The following is a 26,252-nucleotide window of genomic DNA, read 5'->3' on the forward strand; positions in this document are numbered from 1 at the left end:
AAAATTTGTATAATTTGGATCCTGTTTGCATAATTCACATGTACATTTGTATAATTCACGTATTTTTGTATAATTGAGTAATCTAAAGTTCAAAATTATACAAATATAACAAAACTCTAAATAACAAAATTGATACAAGCATAAACATATGAACTTTAAACAATTATACAAATTATATTATACAAAATCCAAAACTATACGTTTATACAAACTCTAAAAAGTTATCTACAAAAAGATTGAATGAATATAATAAAAAACTGAAAAATCAAAGGAAATTATCGTCATATACAAGTATAAATAATTGTATACAAGTACAAATCAAATAAAGAATTGTTAGTTGTTATAAATATGACAAATTATACATATATAATCATGGTTAATATACAAATTCAAAGTTACCTTACATAATTAATGTATAATGTTAATCACAAAAAATAATTATAGTAAATTATAATTATAATGAACAATTATATAATATAAATTTACTTAATAATATAATTTTTCTTAATAATAATAACTAAAAAAAAGTTGTTAGCTAGAAGCAGAGATGAATTTAAAAAGTGGATTAAAGGATATTTTTAATTAAAGAAATGAATGAGGATATATTTAAGCCTTTTAAGATAATTGAAGGATATTTTTATAATTTTATCCCTTTGCTATGCAATAATAGAGTTCCAACTTAATTTATCACGTGGACTAAGAAATTGTTGCTGGATGACAAATGACAATAATTTCAAAAAACAAGCAATTCGGGGTTGGTTGTCGGTAATGCTTACTGAATAGGAGAAAATTAAAGATAGAAACCAGGAAAAGTTAAGCTTTCGGCTCCGTTCAATAATAATTGTCCATTATATATATTTGAAAATATTATTATTATCTTTTAGATATATTAAATTTAATTTAAAAAAAAATATTTGATATTGAATAATAATAATTAATAATAAGGATAAAATAGACATAAATAAGTAAATAACTCGTTAATTTTTCAAGTTAGATAAATATTATCAAATATCTATTTCTAGTATAGTAAACATGTGAAGATCGAGTGAAGAGAGTAGTAAAGAAAAAGCAAGCGTAGGTATAACTTGCCAAACTAATTATACTAGCAACTGTAGGGCTGTTCAAAATCGACTCGAAATCGATAATTCGAATAGAAAAAAAAATTTATTGATTTATCAGTAATGGGTTACTAGTTTAGCGGTTTTGAGAACGATTTGAATTTTTTCTATTATCGAGATATCGATTCTTAACATTTTGAGGTTTTTTCTTGACGAGTTCACCGATAACCCGATAGTAATTAAATAGTTAATTATACCATATTGATATAGAGTCCTTGACTTAGAGTTTGGTTTTCTACTTTTATTTCTAGTTGTCTCAAACTCCTGGTTATTCTATTATGTAAAAGCGTTTGCTTTTGAGCAAAATATAATTTGTGAACTCATGTACATGGTTCATTTAGTTTGTCATATTATTCCTAAGTGATTTTCAATACTTTTTTTTCTGTCTCAAACTCTTAAGGGTTAACCCAATAACTGATAATCGATAACGATCAATAACCAATAAGTCAATATTTTAATAATTGTATAACGGTTTAGCATCTATACAAATCGATAATCAATAAGTCAAATCGATAAACTTTAAAACCAAACCGATCGATACGTAATCCGCAAGTTAATACCTCAGATGGTCACTCAACTATGCACTCTTCTCTCAGAAAGTCACTCAACTTTCAATTTTCACTCAAAAGTCACTCAACTATGCACTTTTTTCTCAGAAAGTCACTCAACTTTGAATTTTAACTCAAAAGTCATTCAACTATCCACTCTTTCCTCAGAAAGTCACTCAATCTATTATATTATTTTTTAATTAAAATTTATTGATATTAATTATTTATATAACAAACCAAAAATTTTTAAAAATAAATTAAATCATTTAGTTATCCACCCACCTAATCCGACCCATTAAAAAATATGATATGACCCATTTTATTTTATCTTTAATCCTAAATTAATCCCTCTCTTTAAACCTTGAATTAGGATTAAAGACAAAATAAAATGGGTCATATCATGTTTTTTTATGGGTCGGGTTACGTGGGTGGATCACTAAATGGTTTAAATGGTATTTTTATTTTTAAAAAATTTTGATTTGTTATATAAATAATTAATATCAACAAATTTTAGTTAAAAAACTTTCTGAGGAAAGAGTGGATAGTTGAGTGATTTTTGAGTTAAAATTCAAAGTTGAGTGACTTTCTGAGAAAAAAGTGCATAGTTGAGTGACTTTTGAGTTAAAATTGAAAGTTGAATGACTTTCTGAGAGAAGAGTGCATAGTTGAGTGACCATATGAGGTATTAACTCCCGTAATTCGCAAACATAACTTTTTTTTCTTTTTTATCAATTAACAAAAATAATATATACTAATATGAAGAAACAAAAGTTTTATTTTGCTCTCTTTTTTTATCACTCGTTTGCTATAAATAGGTGGAGGAGGACTGACACTCTTCACCCCAAAATTAAAAGAAGACAAGGTACTAGTAATCAATTATCCATCATGGCTGTTCACAAGGAAGTTAATTTTGTCGCTTACCTACTAATTGTTCTTGGTAAGATTTTCCTTTAGTCTCTTTTTTTTTTTTTAAAAAAAAGAGAAAAATATTGGTTTATACATACACAAGTAGTTTTATATTTTTCCTTATATTATATTTGTTGTAGGAATGTTTCTATATGTTGATGCCAAGGCTTGTACTAGAGAATGTGGTAATCTTGGGTTCGGGATATGCCCACGTTCAGAAGGAAGTCCGCTAAATCCCATATGCATCAATTGTTGCTCAGGCTATAAGGGTTGTAATTATTATAATTCTTTCGGAAAATTTATTTGTGAAGGAGAATCTGATCCAAAAAGGCCAAATGCTTGCACCTTTAATTGTGATCCAAATATTGCCTATTCAAGATGTCCCCGTTCACAAGGAAAATCGTTAATTTATCCCACCGGATGTACCACATGTTGCACAGGGTACAAGGGTTGCTATTATTTTGGTAAAGATGGAAAGTTTGTATGTGAAGGAGAGAGTGATGAACCCAAGGCAAATATGTACCCTGTAATGTGACTCTAGACTTGTCCATCTTCTGGATTGCCCAAAATTAAGTAATTAATGTATGAAATAAAAGGATGCACACTTATATAATGACATGCTAATCATTATAATGTGGGCATCAAAGTTGTGTGTTATGTGTAATTACTAATTATCTGAATAAGAGAAATAGATTATCCCTATTTCTTATCCTAAAAATGAATGTCAAGTGTCCTTACAATTCTCTAATGAATCAGATACATTGAATAAACTAAATCCATATATAGATATAAATATTATTCATATACTCAATTAATATCAATTGGGTTAGCAAAACGAATCTAGTCTAGGTGTGTTTTGCTAATTATTGGGGGATAATGCAGAGAAAAACCTACGTTATCAATAATTCAGATAGAAAACTTTTAATATAGTGAGATAATTGTTTTGATCCTTTGATATATCTAAAACCATGCATGATATTAGGAAAATAGATAGAGAAATAATTTGTACGATCTTTAATTGTTGAGTATGTGAACAATTTAATTCAAGAAGCTAGGAATATAAATATTGAGAGTTTATGATTATTATTTTTGATGTTTAATGAAGTTTTTTTAATTTCACATAGAAGTATTCAAATTTGGATACTTCCGCTAACATAAAATCCTTCATAGATTTTTGTTTCTATGCTGTAGGTTATGGTTTTTACACTATTCGTAGTAAACTCTTAATAGCGAATGATATGTATTGGGTAGTGTTGTAAACCCTTCTATATGCTTAATTGTGTGTTTGCATGTTGTGATTATATAATTGTGATGAAATAAGCATGATGAAGCTATTGAATCTGAAATCTTGAAAAAGAAACCCTAATCTACTTTGTTAATGATGATGCCTTAGTGTAAAAGAAGGCTTGATGAACGAAAGTAGTGAGATTAGGGGATCGGGTGCCACGTTCCGGTACCAGGATAGAATATATATGGATCGGGTGCCACGTTCCGGTACTAGGATAGTATATGAGGATCGGAGTGTCACGTTCCGACACTAGGATAGTATATGGATCGGGTGCCACGTTCCGGTACCAGGATAGAATATGGATCGGGTGTCACGTTCCGACACCAGGATAGAATGAGGATCGGAGTGTCACGTTCCGACACCAGGATAGTATATGAGGAGCGGAGTGTCACGTACCGACACGAGAGGAATAAAGATAATGAATCTTGAAAGATGTTAATATACTCAATCTAATGAACCTAATTCCCAAATGAGTATGATGAGGAGGCGTGAGTCCTCGTTGATGAGCTTGGTGTTGTGACCAAGGGTTATGGTAATTGTAAATGCCGCATGTTGAGTATTGTAGTTGATTTTATGATATTATCTGATATATACTGTTTTCTATTTTGAGTTGGCCGATGATACCTACTCAGTACCTGTGTTTGTACTGACCCCCTACTTTTATGTTTTCTTCTTTGTTATTTGTGGAGTGCAGCAAACGTGCCATCGTCTTCAACTCAACCGCAACTCTAGCCAGTCTTCATTACTCCGGATTTCAGGGTGAGCTAATGCTTCTAGCTTGGACTGGATCTTCCTCTTCATGTCTTGATGCCTTGAAGTTCCGGCATGGACTAGCTTTTTATGTATTTTAGCTTCTTAGATACTCTTAGCTTTAGTAATTTGAAGTAGATGTTCTTGTGATGATGACTTCCAGATTTTGGGGATAATAATAGTTGTTGAGTTTTTAGAAGTTATTGAATTGGTTTTTATTAATGAGTTTAAGTCTTCCGCATTACTTTCTATTGATATTATATTGAAATGTTAAGGTTTAGATTGATTGGTTCGCTCACATAAGAGGGTAAGTGTGGGTGCCAGTCGCGGCCCGATTTGGGTCGTGACAAACTTGGTATCAGAGCATTAGGTTCGTTGGTCTCATCACACAAGAACGAGTCTTGTAGAGTCTTAAGGAACGGTAGGGGGACGCCTTTACTTTTCCTTGAGAGGCTATAAGACTTTAGGAAAATTCATTCTTTCTTTCTTTCTTTCGTGCTATTACTTGGGTCCAATTGGTATCTAGGTGATACAAATTGGTATCTGACCATCTTTACTCTATTTCGCAGATGGTTAGAACTAGAGCAACAACCGCGCCAACACCAACACCGGCGGGACAGGGTGCGTCTGAGCCAGCCACTTGGGCTGTAGCTAGAGGAAGAGTAGCGGCAAGAGGCCGTGGGAGAGGTCGTGGGAGGACGTTCTCTAGAGGAAGAGGACAAGCACCAAGCCCATCTGGTACTAGGGCGGTGACTCCTCCACCGACTGAGGAAGTAGTAAGATAAGGGGAGGATGGGGAGAATGAACAAGTACAGAATGAGGAATTGCCACCCCAACCTACCCCAGAAATGATAAATCAGGTTCTTGCTTATCTTAGTGGATTATCTAATCAAGGTCAAACACCTCCAGTGTTTTCTGCACCAAAACCTCCGGTTCCGAAAGTACAACAGACAACTGCTGCGGCTCCCCGCATGGATGCCTCATTGGAAATATGCACATTTCCTCGTCTGACTACAGGGCCTATAATGACAAACGATCAACATGAACTTTTCAGGATAGACACTCCTCAACCCAAACAAAACAAAAGAAAAGGTAAAAAGAATCCATAATATGGATGTTCACAAACAAGTTAGTTTCCTTGCTTACCTACTACTTGTTCTTGGTAAGATTTCCCTTTCTCTAATTTTCTTATCTTTAGTTTCTTTGTTGTGACATAAACTACAAGTGTTAGCTATGTTTTTTTCATTTCACAGCTTTCTCTTTATTATATTTGTTTGTAGGATTATTGCTACTTGTAAGCGCGGTGGAACATGTTGATGCCAATTCTTGTACTAAGGAATGTGGTCATCTTGGGTTTGGGATATGCCCACGTTCACAAGGAAGTCCGCAAAATCCCATATGCACAAACTGTTGTGCAGGTTTTAAAGGTTGCAATTATTATAGTGCTCATGGAACTTTTATTTGTGAAGGACAATCTGACCCTAGAAAACCAAAAGCTTGCCCTCGAAATTGTGATCCACATATTGCCTATTCAAAGTGTTGCACGGGATACAAAGGTTGCTACTATTTCGGTAAAGATGGCAAGTTTGTTTGTGAAGGAGAGAGTGATGAACCCAAGGTATGTATGTACCATGGAATGTGACCCTAGAGTTGCATACATGATTTGTCCATATTCTGGATTGGCCAAACTTAGCCATGTTTGTGTTAATTGTTGCACTGCAGGGGACGGTTGCAAACTCTATGGATATGATGGATCTTTAATTTGTACTGGAGAGCCTCAGAGCGATATATCTACAGCATAAGGCATGCATCATCAATAATATGTGTTGTACTTTTTAATTTATAATGTATGAAATAAAAGGATGCACACGTGTACAATGACATGCTAATCACTATAATGTGGGCATTAAAGTTGTGTTATGTGTAACTACTTATTATTTGAATAAAAGAAAAAGATCATCCATAATTATATTGAGGACTTGGCTCCTCTCTATGGGTGATCTCCTTTGGTCTTATCCTTAGTAAATGACATGTGTCTTTATAATTGTTGGATTTTTAAAAGGCGTGAATGGAAAATGAAGAGTTGCAACTTTTGTGAAGAGTTGTGATTTTTATGAAATGTTGCGACTTTCATGAAATGTTGTGACTTTTATGAAAAGTTGTGACTTTTATGGAAAGTTGTGACTTTTTTAAAGGTGACGACCTTTCTGAAAGATTGTGACTTTTCCAAAAGTTTGTGAGCTTTCCGGTAAGACATAAGAAGAATCTTTTCGCACTATCCTTTGTTTTCTATAAATTGAGGGATTTCTCTCATTTTAGATAGAATTTATGGACTTCTTCTTCAACTACTAAATATAGTATTCTAAGTGTACTTTACTGCCGTTGAGTGGTTCGCTGACACCGGAGTTTTTGGTATCTATACTCTGGATTGAGATCATTTTACTCTGGAAGGTCATATTCCAAATCAAATCTCGGATACTATAGGGGAATAATTTCCTTAAGGGGACACTGTGAATTCAGTGGACTTGATCTTTTTCCTATTAAAAATTTTTAAGATTCTGGTACATGTTTGTTTTACAAACTTTAGATTTGTGAATTAATTTCAGTTCTTCTATTCTTTGTTCTTCACTAGTTCATTAAACTCGGTAACTTCGTGTTTCTGCAAAGTTTGTTGGAATCAGTAAGATTCTTTAGACACATATTAACAACAATTCTTCTTTAAGAAAAATATTTCGTATATTTTTTTAAAAATCTATTTCTGATTCTAGTTTCGCTAGTAGTTTTAATTTTCTAGTTGTGAAAATGTTCTTAAACTTTGTTTTCTTACAAAGATGTTCAAAGTTTTGTTCTAAGTATGTTTGGAATACAATATGAACAACAATAATATTTTACGAAATCAGATCTATAAATTTATTTACTTTTAAACAAACTACCTTTGAGATTAGGTAAGTTATATCAAAGTGAATGAATTTATAATTTTTCACACACTAAGAATACAATTTTAAAGTTATTGATTCAGGTATTCTGATAATTTTTCATTATTGAGCTACTTTTATTATTTGTCCATTTTGTCGTGAATAGGGGTGTACATGATCTGATTGATTTGGATTTCAAGTATCAAATTATTATTCGTGTAAAAAATTTGAATTTATAAAAAATCAAGGGAAAATACTCAAGTACCCCCTCAACCTATGCCCGAAATCCCAGAGACACACTAATACTATACTAAGGTCCTATTACCCCCCTGAACTTATTTTATATGTAATTTTCTACCCCTTTTTAGCCTACGTGGCACTAGTTCGAAAAAAAAGTCAACCATCGTTAGGCCCACAAGATAGTGCCACGTAAGCTAAAAAGGGGTAAAAAATTATTAATAAAATAAGTTCAGGGGGGGTAATAGGACCTTAGTATAGTATAAGTGTGTCTTTGAAATTTCGGGCATAGGTTGAGGTGGTACTTGGACATTATCCCAAAAATCAAACTAAACTAATAAAATTCGGGGTTTTCAACCTCGAGTTGGTTCAAATTTTTCAAATATCAAAACTAACCATTGTGTCAAATTTTTAAATTTATAAATCAAGCCAAACTAATAAACCTCAGATTTTTCGGTAAAGGTTGCATACAAACATATAATTAACTTGTGATCCAAATATTTCTTTAGTCCAACAAAAATATAATTATGTAAAGTGTTTTTTTAAAAAAAAAATTACATAAAATATTATAAAGTCGTAATGAAAATAGTCATAATTTAAAAGCACTAAATCATGCTAAAATAAGTTTAATAAATATTAGTTACATTACTAAATATTTAAGGAAAATTAAAATTAGTTTATAAATTTTAATTGTCTAAACCGATGTAAAACTAAAGAACAAATATTCAATATTATTGTCATTCTTACTCCGTTCGTCCGGTATTGTTTGTGATATTTTGCTTTTGCAAAGTCAATTTGAATAATTTTTAAGTTAAATTAGATCACATTAATTCGATATTTCAAACAAAAAATTAGATATTCTAAAAGTATATGAAAGTATTATAAATTGCAATTTTTTGCATATTTATATGATGAAAATTACATCTTAAAATGTTAGTTAAAGTTTTTATAATTTGACTCTAAAAATAGAAATCATGACAAACAATACAAGACATAGGAAGTAGTGTTGATTTGATTTTCTTTTTGCATTAATATAAATTTGATTTTGATTTAAGTTTTATTATAATTATCAACAGACTATAATTTTATTGGACAATTCCGAATTCTAAGTTTTGAACTTGAATTAATATATTAAAAGATAAAAATTATAGAATAGTATAAGAAATATTTTAAAATGGTATCAAAGTAAATATTTTATGTATAAAATAAAATTTTAAGAGAAAAGGCATAAAGTGACACCTGAAGTTGTCTCCAATTTTTAAAAAGACATCTTAATTATGTAGATGTCCTATTACCCCCCTAAACTATTCCGAACATATATTATTACATCGTTTTTGGATCAATTCCAGATTTTAAATGGCAAGTGTAATCACACACCAATCATTGTGTGACACGTGTTAATTCAATTTGAAATATTATTTTTTTTCATTTTAAGATTTTTTTATTTCTTTTTCTTACTTTTTGACTTATTTTAGTTTTATTATTTTTATTTTAATTTCATTTTAATTTTTAATTCAAATCTTCTATCCCAACTTTCAAGCTCCCTCCATTTTCTTTCTTTATTTCTTCTTCATCACCTCTTATCTTCACCTAACCCCACAACCATATCAAGTTGAGCTCCTCTATTTTCTTTCTCTTTTCTTCTTCTTATTTGGTTAAATTTCTTACTTTTTAAAATTATACTATTTTTTAGACTTTGTTGAGTTATTGATAACAAAATTATTATTTTTCTAAGAAAGATCAAAATTTTGTAGGTATCATCATTTAATTTATCTCATTTCCATATAAATTCAAAACTAGAAATGATAATTTTGAAATCATAAGAATTCTCCGTAAATCGAAAAAGTTTAATTAGAATTTGGATAAAAAAAACTAATTAATGTCTACTAATCTTGAAATCTAATGGGTTTATCACATTTTTTAAAATGTATTAAAATATTTAGATATAATTTTAAAAGTAAAGAGAGTTAAACTAATAGTAGAATAAAAGAGAGATGGAGTCATGGTAAAAATTGACATTGAAAGTGATAGGTTAATGAAGATGACAATGAATTATTGAAGAAGAAGGAAGAAAAAAAAAGAAAAAAATAATAAGGAGAAAGTTTTTTTTAAAAAAAATTCTTGTAAAAATAAAATTATATTCATTTTTTTTAGTTTGTTCACGCTCTTTGAGGAGTGTATACACTCGTCATGCCAGGTAGACAAAAAATGATGTAATAATATCAGTTCAGAATTGTTTGAGGGGGTAATAGGACACTTGCATAGTTTAGGTGTCTTTTTGAAAATTCGGAATAACTTTAGGTGTTTATGTCTTTTCTCAAATTTTAAAAATACATGTACAATGATGCATGCAATTTTTTCCACGTATATCTTTTTATGTGTGTGTTTTGTCGTATATGTTTACGAGAAAGGAAAAGCAAATAATTAATTAAGAGTTAAGTATTGAAAAACCTCTAGAACTTGACTGACTTTATTATTTCGGTCCCAAACCATTGCTAGCCTTCACACTCTTCTGTTTGACTAACTAAACTTATATACGCCCCTAAGTTGCCACATGACACAACAAATAATCTCAAACTCATGTAGGAGCATGAAACTTTTAATAAAAAGTCAAGAGAAGTGTTGAAAAAACTCTAAACTTAATGAGAATTTAGGAGTGTACGTATTTCACTCATATTGCAAGATCGAATTTAAGCTTGGTTAGTCAAGTAAAAGAGTGTTTATAAGTTTGTCGACAGATTGAAAATAAAACTAATAACTCGCGCCAAATTAATCTACTACCATTCATAGAAAGATTTATATTTAGGTTGTGTTTGGTATCAAGGAAATGTTTTCCTAGAATATAATTTCCCGGATAACAAGTAGATTTTTGACTTATTTTCTCATTTTTGGTTGGTGATAGAAAATATTTTCTGGAAAATATTTTTAGAGTTTGATTTATCAATGAAAAATATTTTTGAGAAACATCTTTTTTGTCTACCATAGTAGAAAATAATTTATAAATTGAAAATATTTTTTAAATACAAACTTAATTTTTTTTTTGAGTGTGGGGTTAGGGGTTGAGGGTCGAGGATAGGGGTGAATTTTTATTTTTTTTAGAAGTTGAGAATATTTTTGAAAAAACAAACTTAAATTTTTTTTGGTGGGGGGGGGGGGGGTGAGGGGAAGGAGGAGGGGTAGAGGTGAAAAAATGAAATTTTGAATATTGAAAATAATTTTTAAAAGAAAATGCAATTTTTTTTTGGGGGGGGGGGGGGAGGGGTGTGTGTCGAGGATCGGGGTGAAAAGAATAAAAAATTGAAGTAGAAAATATTTGTTAAAAATAAACTTAAATTTATTTTGTTATCGGGTTATCGGTTCTGAACGGTTTGACTTTTTTCTAACGGGTTAACCAATAACCCGATAGTAAATTTAATAATTAATTTTATATCATTTTGTATATTAAGTCCTTGACTTAGAGTTTGATTTCCTACTTTTATTTCTGATTGTCTCAAAACTTGGTTATTCTACAATGTAAAAGTGTTTGCTTTTGAGCAATATATATCTTGTGAACTCATGTGCATGATTCATTTGGTTTGTCACATTGTTTCTAAGTTATTTCAATATTTTTTTTTTGTCAAATCTTAATGGTTTATAAACCCATAACCAAACCAATAGCGATCAATAATTGATAAGTGCTATATCTTAATTGTTCTATAACAATTTAGCATCTCTACAAACCGATACCCAATAAGCTAAACCAATTAATTTCAAAATTAAACCGAATCGACTGATACGCAACCCTAATCCCACCCGTTGTACGGGATGCGAGAGTTGCTACTATTTAAGCAAAAATGGCAAGTTTGTTTGTGAAGAGCTACAGATTATTGAACCCAAGGCATGTACCCTGAAATGTGACCCTAAAGTTATTTACATGACTCGTCCATCTTCTTGGTTAGCCAGACATTATGAAGTTTGCGTTGATTATTGCACTGCAGGAGAGGATTGCAAACTATATGGATATGAATCTTTAGCTTGTACTAATATAAATGAATTGTTGAAGCGTGACTTGCACAAAAAGATATTAAAAATCATTAACCAATGTTTTATCGAAAAAAGGGTGATTTTCGAAAAGAGTTTGTTTTTAGACTTTTAGGAGTCGCCACTTAATTTTTAAGAAAAATCAAGAAAACTTTTATTTTCAAAAGACTTAATAGAAAAATCGATTGAAAATAATTAAAGGGGTTCGGGATTCCTATTAGCGTCTTAGGAAGGTGTTTAAGGCACCTAAGACACTCCGTTAAATACGGTTTTCCAACGACTAACTTATTTGACTATTTGCTTTAACTTTTACAAATCGAAGTTTAAACTCTACAAAAGTTTCTTAGCCGAACTTTACAAATTTGAAACATTTGTTATCTATCTTGTAATCTGTGAATCTATTCCAAAGTCAAATTTCTTTAGAATTTCATCCAAACAAGTTACAAGTTTTTCCACGCTTATCCTTTTAAAATTCCATTAAGGTTAAACCTTTTAAACTTTACTCTAAGCAATTTTCAAACTTAAACATCCATCTTTGATATTTCAGTTTTTAGTTTTAATCTTGATAAAATAGAAGGCGTTCGGCGGGGTTTGGAGTTTCTAATCCTAGCCTATACGACATTCCAAACAAAAATAACATAAACAAATAATAAAGAGGGAGAGAGAGAGAGAGAGATTCGGGTCCAAGTTTCGGATGCTGTTCGCCTTGACCGAAACTCGAATCCACCTGCTTTTTGGGTTTTTAACCCATTCACCTGTCCTAATCTAATATACGAAATAAAATGCGAGAAAAGCAAAACAAGAGGGCTTATGCCCATTACAAAAACAAAAATACAAAAATATAAAGTAAAGAAATTTCTAATCTATTTCTTCAAGTTTCTCCAATCTTGGGGACCTGTTCGTCAATATCGCAGGTTGATCGACTCGATGAAGGAAGTGAGTAGGGCCTCCATGGCCCAGGAAGATGCAAGGATAAAATGGAGTCCCAAATGGACTCGAGAGAAAGTTTCCCGTGCAACAAAGTAGAAATAAATTAGCATATGAACGATGATGCAAATCCGATATATTTAGAATGAAAAGCAAACAAATAGAAAAAATAAAATAAAAAAAGAAACTTTATAAGAAAAGCAAATGAAATTCAAGTTTTAAAATCAACCAAAATTATTAAACTGACCAAATCTAAACAGTAGCAACTTAAACTCTTCGTCTAAACCGATCCTAACACTAAAACTAACAATAAACAAACGTGAATCATCAGATCTATGATATACAAAGACACTAGCTGACCGTAAACCAAATGGTGAACGGCATCTTAAGGAGAATAACTTGACTGCATTGTTATTCGAAGCTTTACATTCTGTTAATATGGCATGCAAAGAGTTGTTTAAGTTGTCCCTTAAATCCTCATGACAAATCCCAGCAAACAAGATGACACACCTCGCAAGTTATAACTAGAACTCGAACCATAGATAAACCACATAATTGCTACTCCAAGACGAGAAAGATACATACATCGAACGGAATGTTGAAACCATTGTTTAGCATGCTATCAAAGAGAACTAAATAGATGACGTGGGCATGAAATCAACACCTAAAGGTAAGAATTTGCACGATTTCACGTGACAAACTAGAAACATAGTAAATTGTGGTGATATACAAAATTGACAGTATATATGTTTGTATTCGAATACTTCGACATAACACGACCCCAGAATTAAACAGACAAACAGCAGAGGAGGGGACGACATCACATTATCAAGCCATAGATCCTAACATAGATATTACGCTAATAAACCACAGGAAAATCTTTAAATCGCGTTAACTTGAAGTTAGGTTAATAGAACGAAATCACAACAGCAAACCAAATCGAAAACTGCCTTCGACCTCAAAATAAGTTCGAAACTCCCTCATCCATCATCAACTGTTGGGAGAGAAAAAGGAAACTCATTCACATTTCAACAAACACGCAAGAATACTATTGTGTCATAGGAAAATTTTCAATTTAAATGAGAAAGATAACCAAAACACGTAAAGTCTGCAATGAGAGCTCTAACGATGGACAACCAACACGAAGAGAAAAGAAATCTAGATAAAGTTTTCATTTGAATGAGATAAAACAAGAACAAATGGGTTATAGATGCGACAAGAAAAACAAACAAATCTCAGCAAACATATTCAATAATATCGACTCAACAGCAACAAAACAACCAGTGGACACCCGGCAAAGGTTATCCGCCCTCAAACCATCATATTAAGATCAAGAAAAGAAGGGAGTTGCGTGGAGGGGCGTTTACCTGTCGAGGAGCAGCGACGGGGACGGCGAGAAAAGGGGCGACTGCGACACCGGGATGAGCTCCGAACTGTTTCGAAGACGAATCGACTAGTGAAGGAGATGGAATCGTGATTTCAGTTTCCTTAGTTGTCTAACTCCCTCTCTCTTTGGTACTCTTACGAAAAAACGACAGCGAAACGAAACAAATTCTCAACTTTCCAAAACAGTGCTCGACTATTCTTATATATTCAAGAACCAGAAAATTTTTTTCAAACCTTAAAATCTCTCCAATACTCAAAACTCTAACGATTTCAACTCCGAAAATTCCAACCAAAAATCGCCAAAGTTCTAACCCCTTTTCTTGAGGACGAAAGGGGTTTATATAGGGTTTTCGGAAGAGGGAAGGGCGAGAACGTGACTAGGCCCATCTGAATTCAAAATTTGAATCCCTCCCATTAATGGGGCACCATCTTTTTTCTGAAAAATTCGCCCTTTTGGAAACGGAAAAAGGGGAAGGGATGGCTCCAATCGTCCTTGAGGGGAGACGTGGATCGATCTCGCGCCTCAAGGACGAAGACGCAGGTCTGCTACAGCCGAATACGGGTCTGCCACCGCCGAAAGCAGGTCTGCTACGAGGCGTACTGGCGAGGAGAGAGGAGAGGAGAGAGATGCGTGAAGGAGACGCGGCTGCTGGGTTGTCGCGTCTGGTTCTTTCATTTGTTCTGGGGATTTTGTGGGTTTCCGTTGGGATAAACGCGTGAGGGAGAGAGGGATAGAGACGCGAGGTGTTGGGAGAGGGGGAAGATTTTTCCGTTTTTTGGAGTACTGCTCCTCTGCGTTTTTCTCTGTTCTTTTCTGCGTTTGCAGCGTTTGGGGAAGAAGGAGAAGGGATGGGTTTGGGCTGGAGCGGGTAAGGGAGAAATGGGCTGGATCGGGGGATTTAGAAGGAGGGACGTTTGGGCCTGGGGGGAATGGATTATAGGATTTGGGCCGCTCATTCTTTGGGCCTGGGGCGGCTGGAAATTGAGGGGAAAAGGGGTTGGAAAAGGGATTAAGTGGGCCTGGAAATTAGGAATAGGGTGAGGGGTCCAAATTTGGCTCTTCTAAATTAAATGGCCAAAAGAATCCATTTTAAAATAATAGCCAATTGATTTAAAACGAATTCGGTATAAATTTATTAACGAGCCTATTTAAAGTAAACTAGTTTGATAGAATACATTCTAAACTTAAGATATACATATATACATATACATATACATATATATATATATATATATATATATATATATATATATATATATGTATATATATATATTTTACTCATAAAATATACAAACTATATATACAATTACGTAATATATATATACTTACCTAACGTTATGATAAGTAGCATAAGCTCCGTATATTATATATATTTTTTACTTATATATATATATATATATGCATATATCTATATATGTATACATATATATACATATATATATATGTATACATATATATACATATATATATACTTTTTTTTTGAATTTTCACAAGATTTATAAAACTAATTAACTTAAATAATTTGAAAAACTCACGAAGCTCGATAATTAATTTATACCGACGTGGGTCAAAATTGGGTGTCAACAACTGTCCCTCATTTTACTTGGGTTGATGCAAACAACTCGAGGAAAATGAAATTGACCGAACCAATTTTGACCAACCCCATTCATTTTTCAAAGGAAGGAATCGACAGAGAGTTTAGGAATTATGGCCGAACCCTTGAAAATGGGTCCCCTACCTATCTCAGGCTATATGAGAATTCAGGCCACTTGTAGTTCAATAAGCTTGATTCACCGCAAGATTTTGAAAGAATCAAATGCCACCTCGATACCGAATTATGAAGGTATCGAAATGCTCGAGAATAGAATTAGAGAGCGAATGTTGGAATACAGCCGAGTTTTCGACATAGAATCCGCCTACATATCCTTAGACCTTCAGAATCAGGCTGTGTGTAGTTCGACTCGATCGGCGGAACAGGAAATCTATTCTGCTAGATAACCTTTGGTTTCGGACAAGTGACAAATTAACGAGTATGAAAAGGAGGCTTGTAACCTCTTAGCTATGAATGTGGAGCTCTTCACATCCATAGGTAAGAACTTACACGGACATAATTTCCAAAGCTCTTGGCGCATTGTCACTCAGATTGGAAACTGGCTTCCAATAAGACAAAACTTTTGGATGCGAGACTGAAACTGACAGACCTAAAGGAAGACCCGCATGCCTCGAGAGGGGTGGTTCGATCGTGGTGGAAGTCGCTCCTCTGCTCGCGTCCTAAGAGTTTGATACTCCTCTTTGGACTGTGTCCCAGTTCGCTGCTAAGAAAAAGTTCCACATTGTGCTGCATCCTTTTTGATGTCGTCCGCACCTGTGGCTTTTTTGAGAATTCATCCTTTTGGATGCTCTCGACAAAGACATGTAGACACTTCATTGTTCTCCTCCATGTTCGACGTCGACTCGATCGGTCTGACGTCCAGCAAATAAAGCTTATACCTTGGGTTTTGCAATATCATCTTTAATGTATTCCATACTTGATGTCAAAATAAATAAATAAATGTCGATGCGATGTTGATGCTTCTTTTGTTGTCATCTTCGATGCTCTCCATGATGTTTATTTTTATAAGAAATAACATAATGCAGTCGAGGCCAATGGATAAGTATTGCTCTTTCTTGATCCAAGTAACATCCTCTTGCGGGTCATGAATATCTTCCCGCGATACATAAATTCCCGCGAGATATGAATCTTCTCGCGATGCATAACTTTCAGCGAAGAATAAAATCTTCTTGCGATGTGCAAATTTTGACGAGGCATGAATTCTTCTCGTCGTGCATAAATTTTGACGAGGCATGAAATCTTCTCGTCGTGCATAATTAATGACTCGCGATGCATGATTTCCGCTATGCATGAATTTCAGCGAGGCATAAATTCTTCTCGCGATGTATAAATTTTGACGAGACATGAAATCTTCTCGTCATGCATAATTATTGACTCGCGATGCATGAATTCCAGCGAGGCAAAATTCTTCTCGCGATGTATAAATTTTGACGAGGCATGAAATCTTCTCGTCATGCATAATTATTGACTCGCGATGCATGATTTTCAGCGAGGCATAAATTCTTCTCGCGATGTATAAATTTTGACGAGGCATGAAATCTTCTCGTCATGCGTAATTATTGACTCGCGATGCATGATTTCCGCGATGCATGATCTTCAGCGAGGCATAAATTCTTCTCGCGATGTATAAATTTTGACGAGGCATGAAATCTTCTCGTCATGCATAATTATTGACTCGCGATGCATGATTTCCGCGATGCATGATTTTCAGCGAGGCATAAATTCCAGCGAGGCATAAATTCTTCTCGCGATGTATAAATTTTGACGAGGCATGAAATCTTCTCGTCATGCATAATTATTGACTCGCGGTGCATGATTTCCGCGATGCATGATTTTCGCTATGCATGAATTCCCGGGATGCATGATTCCGCTATGCATGATTCCGCGATGCATGATTCTTCAGTGTATAAATTTCGCGATGCATGAATATTTATATCGCCCTTGTGAATAGTAACGGCAAGACGACCTCCAAATAATATATCGACTTGATCGATAATGATAAAATAATAATTGCATAATTGTCTCTTCTGAGGTACTGTGCGGTCTTGATCGACAATAATCATCTTGCTTTGATAACGCAATGCAAATAGCGTCTTCTATAGAAATCGTGAAATCTTCGCTGAGATTTCTGTTTGATTCACCTTTGAATCTGGCTGGATACTTTGTAAATTTCCCATTGTTGAGAATGGTTTGAAATAAACAAACACATTAATAAGCATCCTGACACAAACGATATTCCTGCTTTCGATAAAATCCCTGGTTTTGGAGATAGTTTTCTCCTTCTCCGTATTCATCAGTCGGAAGAATTCCGCCGATTTCGAAGCGAAGCTATAAACCTGCATCCACAGAAAAATTGTCAGTTTTAAACATACTGATCTGTGTCGATCCCTTCGGTTGTTTGCTCCTTGTCTTGATGTCTCCGGTTGATTTCCCGATTTCCCGACTCTTGATAGATAAGAAAATACCTTATGCCAAAACAGATGAAATATAAAAGGGAAATTTTTTAAGAGAAACAAGAGATTTTTTTTTTTTAAGAAATAGTATCTTGAAAAAGTCACTGTCAAGTCATGTCATGTCGGGCTTAACGAGCTTCTTTGAGTCTGACGCTTGTCGAATGAATTTCAGAGGCATTCCGGACTTGTAGGGAAGTCCCATGACAAAATTTTGAGGCCATTCTCAAAATTTCTGTCCCAGTTTAGTATCTTGCTCCTCCTTCCATTGTAATCGCACAGATCTCGGAATTTTTGAGATCTTCTCAAAAATTCTGTCCTAGTTGCAAATTCGAAATGTCTTTAGTTTGATCCGCTGAAGAGAAGGTTCCTTCTGGAGAATTTTTGAGTCCCTCTCAAAAATTGTGTCCCAGTTTCTATTGTAGAAGGGAGGAATAGAATTTACGAGATATATGACCGAGCCCTTGTGGCGCCTACGTATCCCGTTGAGGCAGGAATCAGGTCAAACATAGTTCCCCCTTACAGGTTAACAAGAATAAATTTTACAAAGAAACCGACCGAGGCCGACATAGACCGCCTACGTATCTCATTCTTGAGAATTCAGGTCGAACATAGTTCAAATCCAAAGAAATAATAAAGGGGGGGTAAATGGGGTGACCGAAGCCGACATAGGCCGCCTACGTATCTCGCTCTCGAGAATTCAGGTCAGACGTAGTTCGTTACAAGAGGGGTAAGAGTTCAAATTCGAACAAATACAAGCAAACAGAAGATTACAAGTAAATGATGGAAAATGCAAAACGAACTTCACGCGTAATATCTCTTGACAGCATCTGAGTTGATAGGCTTGGGCCATATAGCGCCATCCATCTCTGACAAGACTAAAGCACCTCCAGATAGTACTTTGCGAACCATGTAAGGACCTTGCCAGTTTGGTGCGAACTTTCCTTTGTACTCGTCTTGATGAGGAAAAATACGCTTAACAACCAACTGACCAACTTCAAAATTTCTGGCTCTTACTCTTTTGTGAAAAGCGCGAGTCATTCTTTGTCTATACAACTGGCCATGGCAAACAGCAACCATCCTCTTCTCATCAATCAAAGCTAGTTGATCAATCCGTTTGCTAACCCACTCAGCATTACTTAGCTCAGCTTCTTGGATGATCCTCAGTGACGGTATCTCGACTTCAACAGGTACGACTGCTTCTGTTCCGTATACTAGCAAGTATGGAGTAGCCCCAGTTGATGTTCTGACCGTCGTTCGATAACCCAGTAGAGCATATGGCAACATTTCATGCCAACCCCGCTGCTTGTCAATCATTTTCCTCAGAATCTTCTTGATGTTCTTGTTGGCGGCCTCTACAGCTCCGTTCATTTGAGGGCGATAAGCAGTGGACCTTCGGTGAATAATCTTAAATTGTTCACATATCTCTTTCATCAGATGACTGTTGAGATTTGCACCGTTATCCGTGATGATGGATTCTGGAACTCCAAATCGGCATATCAGATTATTGCGGACAAAGTCGGCCACCACTTTCTTGGTTACCGATTTGTAAGAGGCTGCTTCCACCCACTTGGTGAAATAATCGATGGCAACCAAAATGAATCTGTGTCCATTAGAAGCGGCTGGCTCTATAGGACCGATGACATCCATTCCCCAAGCTACAAATGGCCAAGGTGAACTCATAGCATTAAGTTCGTGAGGTGGCACCCGTATCAAATCGCCGTGCACTTGACATTTGTGGCATTTTTGCACGAATTTGCAGCAGTCAATCTCCATAGTCATCCAGAAATAACCGGCTCGAAATACTTTTCTTGCCAAGGTAAGCCCGTTCATATGTGTACCACAAACTCCAGCATGTATTTGTTCAATAAGCCTCACGGCTTCAGCAGCATCCATGCATCTCAAAAGACCCAAATCTGGAGTCCTCCTGTAAAGGACTTCTCCATTCAAAAAGAAATTGAGAGCCATACGACGTATCGACTTCTTTTGATTAGATGTGGCATCTTCTGGATATGTCCCAGACTCCAAGTACCTCTTTATATCGAAATACCAAGGCAAACCATCTGGTTCTGATTCAACATGTGAACAATGGACTGGATGTTCCTTCAAGTCTATATCCAACGGGTCGATGTAATCAGTATTCGGATGTTTGATCATTGACGCGATGGTGGCAAGAGCATCAGCTAATTCATTCTGTATTCTGGGAGTATGTCTGAACTCGATCTTGCGAAACCTTTTACACAGATTTTGCACATATTGTACGTAAGGTACAATCTTCGGGTTCTTCACAGCCCATTCTCCCTGAACCTGATGAATCAAGAGGTCTGAATCTCCAATAACCAGTAACTCGTAAACATTCATGTCAACGGCCATTTTCAAACCGAGAATGCAAGCTTCATACTCAGCCATGTTGTTTGTGCAGTTGAATCGTAGTTTAGCCGCTATAGGATAGTGCTGACCAGATTCTGATACCAAGACTGCTCCAACACCTTTACCCTGGTGATTCACCGCTCCATCGAAGAATAATCTCCAACCTGGATAAGCTTCAGAGATATCTTCACCCACAAATGACACTTCTTCATCGTGAAAATATGTTTTGAGAGGCTCATACTCTTCATCAACGGGATTTTCCGCAAGATGATCAGCCAAAGCTTGTGCTTTTATTGCCTTCTGAGTCACGTACACGATGTCAAACTCACTCAACAGCATTTGCCATTTAGCTAACTTCCCGGTCGGCATCGCTTTCTGGAAAATATACTTCAATGGATCCATTCTGGAGATAAGATATGTAGTATACGACGACAAATAGTGCCTCAGCTTCTGGGCAAGCCACGTCAGAGCACAACATGTTCTTTCCAGCAGAGTGTAACGAGACTCGTACGGAGTAAATTTCTTGCTGATGTAGTAGATTGCCCTTTCCTTCTTCCCTGTCTCGTCGTGTTGACCCAGTACACATCCAAAGGCGTTATCTGAAACAGACAAATACAGCAACAAAGGACTCCCTTCTCGCGGAGGAACCAATACTGGTGGGTTAGACAAGTGGCTCTTGATAGCATCGAAAGCGGTCTGGCACTCCTCAGTCCACTTAGTTGGGGCATCTTTCTTCAGCAACCTGAAGATAGGCTCACATACCACCGTCGATTGTGCTATAAACCGGATGATATAGTTCAACCTCCCTAAGAAACTCATCACCTCTCTTCTCGTTTTCGGCGGAGGTAACTCTTGAATCGCTTTGATCTTGGAAGGGTCGAGCTCAATACCTCTTCTGCTGACTATAAATCCCAACAACTTCCCAGCTGGGACTCCAAAAGCACACTTGGCGGGATTGAGCTTCAAGTTGTACCTACGCAAACGTTCAAAGAATTTTCGCAGGTGTGTCAAATGATACGAACTCTCGCGGGATTTAATTATGACGTCGTCCACGTACACTTCAATTTCCTTGTGAATCATGTCGTGGAAGATAGTCGTCATGGCTCTCATGTAAGTGGCACCGGCGTTTTTGAGCCCAAATGACATCACCCTGTAGTGATATACCCCCCAAGGTGTGATGAAGGCCGTTTTCTCCGCGTCTTCTTTATCCATCAGAATCTGGTGATAACCCGCGTAGCAGTCCACAAATGACTGCATCTCATGTTTGGCACAGTTGTCAATCAGAATATGGATTTGGCAACGGGAAATTATCCTTTGGACTAGCCTTGTTGAGATCTCTGTAATCAACACAAATCCTGATTTTTCCATCTTTCTTGGCGACCGGAACGACATTCGCCAACCAGGTGGGATATTGCGTTACTTCTACCAACCGAGACTCTATCTGCTTGGTGATTTCCTCCTTAATCTTCAGACTCAATTCAGGCTTGAATTTCCGAGTCTTTTGCTTCACCGGCTCGAACCCTGGGTTGATAGGCAGCTTATGAGATACGACATCGGTACTCAGCCCCTGCATGTCACTGACCTCCCAAACAAACACATCGCTGTATTCGGCAAGCAAATGCACCAGGCTCACCTTCTGAGTTTCATTCAGGTGAGTGCTGATCTTAACCTCTTTGACACATTCTGAATCTCCCAAATTCACCGTCTCTGTTTCCTCCAGATTCGGTTTATGTTGATTCTCGAACTGACGAAATTCTTCTACCACATAGTCTGGTTCCCCACTTTCTTCGTCGTAGTCGTCAGCCTCGTCGTCATTTGCCTCATTTTGCTCGTTTAGCTCGTGACATGACATGACATTGGCAGGTTTGTAACTTACGTTACTGAAATCATAAACAGACAAAATTAGAAAAGTAAAATATAACAAGCAATCGAATAAACAAAGTCAAAATAAGGAGGCTTTCATTTAAATTGAATCAAAAATGCAAATTTGGGTCATGGCACAAGGCCGTGTCACCCTTTAAACAATCATAACAAAATTCAAAATCAAGAAAATGCAGAAATGGTGGGTCTCGGGCCTCTTCCGAACAACCACCGATTTTGGCATGCACAAAATAACTCCATTCTACCACAGAGTTCGGGGAATCAGGATCGGCGTGGACGTCCAATTTTGCAGCATCTCCCCTGGTTCAGCATCACGAATGCCTGCTGGCTCAGCCTCCTCCTCGATGACGGTGTTGATCTCCTTGAACAGGTCACAGATTCCTTCCCCATCGACTTAGTCAACCCTTGATCCTTTCTCCTCTTCATCTTCAAATCATCATTTGTGGGGATGTACCCCAAACCATACTTTGATCCTATAGCAAGGACCGGAATTGGCTCGATGATCCCTTGTGCGTTCCTTCCTAATCCGAAACCTGGTTCGAATCCGCTCTGCAGCATTACCGTGGCAATCATTTTGTACACGGCCGGCATGGGAGTCTGTGGTGCCAGGCCCTCATCGGTGGCATTTACCAACTCCACTGTGTAGAAATCCGAAGTTTGCGGCGTCTCGTCCAAGATCGGCACCTGCTTACCTGAATGACTCCTTTCCCCGTGAATAACTAGTTCTTCATTTCTCCATACTAGTTTCATCACTTGGTAAAGAGTGGAAGGGATGGCTCCAGCCATATGAATAAATGGCCTTCCCAAAAGGAGGTTATAGCCGGTGTCGATATCCAACACCTGGAATTTTGCCTCGAACTCCGCGGGGCCCATTTGGATGATCAAGTTCACCGCTCCTAACGTCTCTCTCTGCACACCATCAAATGCTCTCACATTGACCTGGTTTTTCTGCAACTTTTCGAGGTCAAACCTCAGCTGCTTCAGCGTGGACAAGGGGCATATGTTTAGGCCAGATCCGTCGTCTACCAAAACACGGTTGACGATCTTTCCGCGGCATACCACGGTGATGTGTAGAGCTTTGTTGTGGGCTCTCCCTTCGGATGGCAACTCATCATCGCAGAAGCTGATACGGTGTCCCTGAATGACTCGGTGAATCATAGCAGCTACATTGTCGCTGCTTGTGCCTGAGGGCACGTATGTATCATCAAGAGCTTTCATTAAGGCCTGCCTGTGGGACTGAGAGCTCATCAGCAAGGCCCACACAGATATCTGAGCCGGAGTCTTCTCTAAATGTTTGACGATGGAATAGTCCTTCGGCTGCATCCTTCTCCAGAACTCTTCTGCTTCCCCCTCGCTTATCGGCCTCTTAGCATGGTCCTTCTTCTGTCCTCCGAGAGCAAGCTCATCAGGAGTGTAGCACCTTCCGGACCTAGTCATGCCTTGAGCCACGGCCGTTTCTATCACAAACTTGGGTTTGGGGAGAGTCTTTGAGGGCACCAAGGCAACAGCCTTTGCAGGTGTCAGAATAACAAACTCCATCCTTTCCTTGACGCTTAAAGAAGCGACAGCCCTCTCCAAGTCTTCCTGAACAACAGGAGTAATTCTTTTGGCTTCACGATCATCTTCGTCAATTTCTATCATGTTGGCGTTTCCACCCCCATGATTTGGCAACGGATTCGTGTTGATGTTTGGCGCCGCCGGTTGAAGAGAAACTACCTCCTGATCGATCAGGTCTTGGATTTTGTGCTTAAGGTTGATGCAATCTTCCTTGTCATGTCCGACACTGTTGGAATGATACGCACACCTTTGATCCGACCTGTAGAACTTTGAGTTGACATCCACGGGTTTGGGCCCCACAGGGTGGATGTATCCATCTGCGACTAGCCTCTCAAATAGTTTGGTCCGGCTTTCAGCAAGTGTGGTAAATTTCCTTGAAGGCCTTTTTTCAAATCTCGGCCGGGGGGGGATCATAACCGCTTTGCTGAGGGGGAGGGACTTGTTGGTAATTGCGGGCATTTGGTCGTGGAGCTTGGGCTCTGGGATGGGGATTTATTTGGTAGTTTGGCATTGGGGCTTGGTAATTTGGATGGGGGTTTTGATATGTTGGGGTTTGTATTTGATATGCGGGGAATGGCGCTTGATAGCTTGGCTGTACATTAGCGCAGCTGGGAGCGACATTCTGGTAGTGGGGAGGGACTTGATAGGCTTGGGGGTAGTTTGGAAAATTTTGGGGAATCGGGGGTGGATTCTGATACGACACAATATGGGCTTCTGGATAAGTGGGGCCGGCATTGTAGTGGCTGGAATGATTTAAGTTTGGACGGTAGGCTTGATGAGGCTGTGATGGAGGGTAAGGGCGGCCTTGGGGACGTGGTAAGTTTCTGGGGGCCTTTCTTCCCCCGTGTGAGATAGCGTTAACCTCTTCTCTTTTCTTCCTTACCAGTCCGGAAGACCCAGGTGATGCAGACACTCGGGCTATCTTCCCCGACTTCAGGCCATCTTCAATAGTCTCACCCACCTTGACTATCTCGGCGAACTTGGCGCCGATTAATAAGATGACTCTGTCATAATACTCGGGCTCCTGCACCCGCACGAACACCTCCACAATCTCTTTTTCTGTCATCGGAGGCCTCACCCTTGCCGCCTCTTTCCTCCACCTGTACGCGAACTCTCGATAGCTTTCTGTGGGCTTCTACTTCATCTTCTCCAAGGAGTACCGATCAGGAACTATCTCGACGTTATATGCGAATCTGTCAATGAAATCCTTAGCCAGTGCACTCCAACTGGACCACTGTCGAGTCTCATGTGACGTGAACCACTCCAGGGCTTCACCGCACAGGCTCCGGCTGAATAACCTCATTAGCAAGGCTTCATCTTTGCCAACTCCCACGAGTTGGTCACAGTACGCTCTGAGGTGTGCCATGGGGTTGCCCGCCCCACCGAAGGTATCAAACTTCGGGATCTTGAACCCTTCAGGCAGGTTCAAGTCTGGGTGGATGCATAGTTCTGCGTAGCTTAACCCGGCACGTCTGGAGTACATTGCAATTCCCTCATTGCCTTCCGGATCTCTTCCTTTATGTCTACCTTTGCTTCTTCCCTCGACCTCCACTCTCTTTCTTGCTCCTCATAGTGGTCCAACTCGGAGCCGTGCACCTCATGCTCGACTGGGATTGGGACTTGAAAAGTGGTTCTTTTGGGGAGGGGTGGAGCTATGGAAGGGCTTGGGAATTGAAAGCGGCGGGATTTTGGGTTTGATTTTGGGGTAATGGGGCTATTGGAATGCTTTGGGGGTGTGGTGGTATTTGTGGAGGATTGTCTGGGAGTGGTGAGGGAGTCTGATAGGAGACTGACGCGTATTGGGGGTTTTGGGTGGTTATATCTATTCTGGAGGGGTTATGCACGGGTGTCGATGGACGGTGCTGAGTAGGGTCCGAGTTGGACGAGGGGAAGTATGTAGGAGGTCTCGCGTCGAGAAAGTAGGGGCCAAACCCGGGGAGAGAAGTGTCTTGCCTCCGTTGCATCTCTACCCTCATGTCAGCTATTTGCTGCATCAGCTGCGCAATAAGCTCATTCTGCTCTGCCGCGGTGGGCTGAGCCACCACGACGTCTGTGAGGCTGACTTGTTCATTGTTATCTCCCATGTCTGTATTTGCGTTCGGTTCGGGGAAGGAATCTGCGGGACCTTTTGATCTGGTAAAGTAGTAGTGATCTGCCAGCTTTATCGACACAGATCAGTAAGAGGTACCTGAGAGGTAAAAACAACTCAAAGGCAAATTCGTTAGCGCATATTTGAGTACAAAATACATAATAGCCGCACAGCAAACAGATTAAACACACAAGTCG

The 26,252-nt window shown here is 37.5% G+C and overlaps 2 protein-coding genes and 1 pseudogene across 2 annotated transcripts; 2 read left to right on the forward strand and 1 right to left on the reverse strand.

Annotated features, from left to right (window-relative positions):
- Positions 1–2,551: 2,551 nt before the first annotated feature.
- Positions 2,552–3,107, forward strand: LOC543955 (wound-induced proteinase inhibitor 2). Its single transcript, NM_001247698.1, is given in 2 exon segments — positions 2,552–2,603; positions 2,713–3,107. Coding segments are annotated over 2 exon segments (447 nt in total).
- A 2,475-nt stretch (positions 3,108–5,582) lies between these two features.
- Positions 5,583–6,625, forward strand: LOC101250589 (proteinase inhibitor type-2 P303.51-like; annotated as a pseudogene).
- A 16,045-nt stretch (positions 6,626–22,670) lies between these two features.
- Positions 22,671–25,449, reverse strand: LOC138347699 (uncharacterized). The gene is made up of 3 exons (XM_069296003.1): positions 25,127–25,449; positions 24,850–25,066; positions 22,671–24,296 (listed from the first exon to the last, which is right to left on the reverse strand). The coding sequence occupies exons 1-3, from the start codon at positions 25,447–25,449 to the stop codon at positions 22,671–22,673; spliced, it is 2,166 nt and encodes a 721-aa protein (XP_069152104.1).
- Positions 25,450–26,252: the final 803 nt, after the last annotated feature.

The sequence above is a fragment of the Solanum lycopersicum genome, chromosome 3 (assembly GCF_036512215.1).
Source record: "Solanum lycopersicum chromosome 3, SLM_r2.1".
NCBI classification, from domain to species: Eukaryota; Viridiplantae; Streptophyta; class Magnoliopsida; order Solanales; family Solanaceae; genus Solanum; species Solanum lycopersicum.

Bases quoted from the DNA above. Each gene is read 5' to 3' on its own strand.
- LOC138347699 (XM_069296003.1), bottom strand. From the start codon at position 25,449: ATGTACTCCAGACGTGCCGGGTTAAGCTACGCAGAACTATGCATCCAC. The intron at 25,067-25,126 runs GTACTCCTTGGA...GTTCGCGTACAG, and splicing joins GTCGAGATAGTTCCTGATCG to GTGGAGGAAAGAGGCGGCAA. The intron at 24,297-24,849 runs GTAAGGAAGAAA...AAACTATTTGAG, and splicing joins CACCTGGGTCTTCCGGACTG to AGGCTAGTCGCAGATGGATA.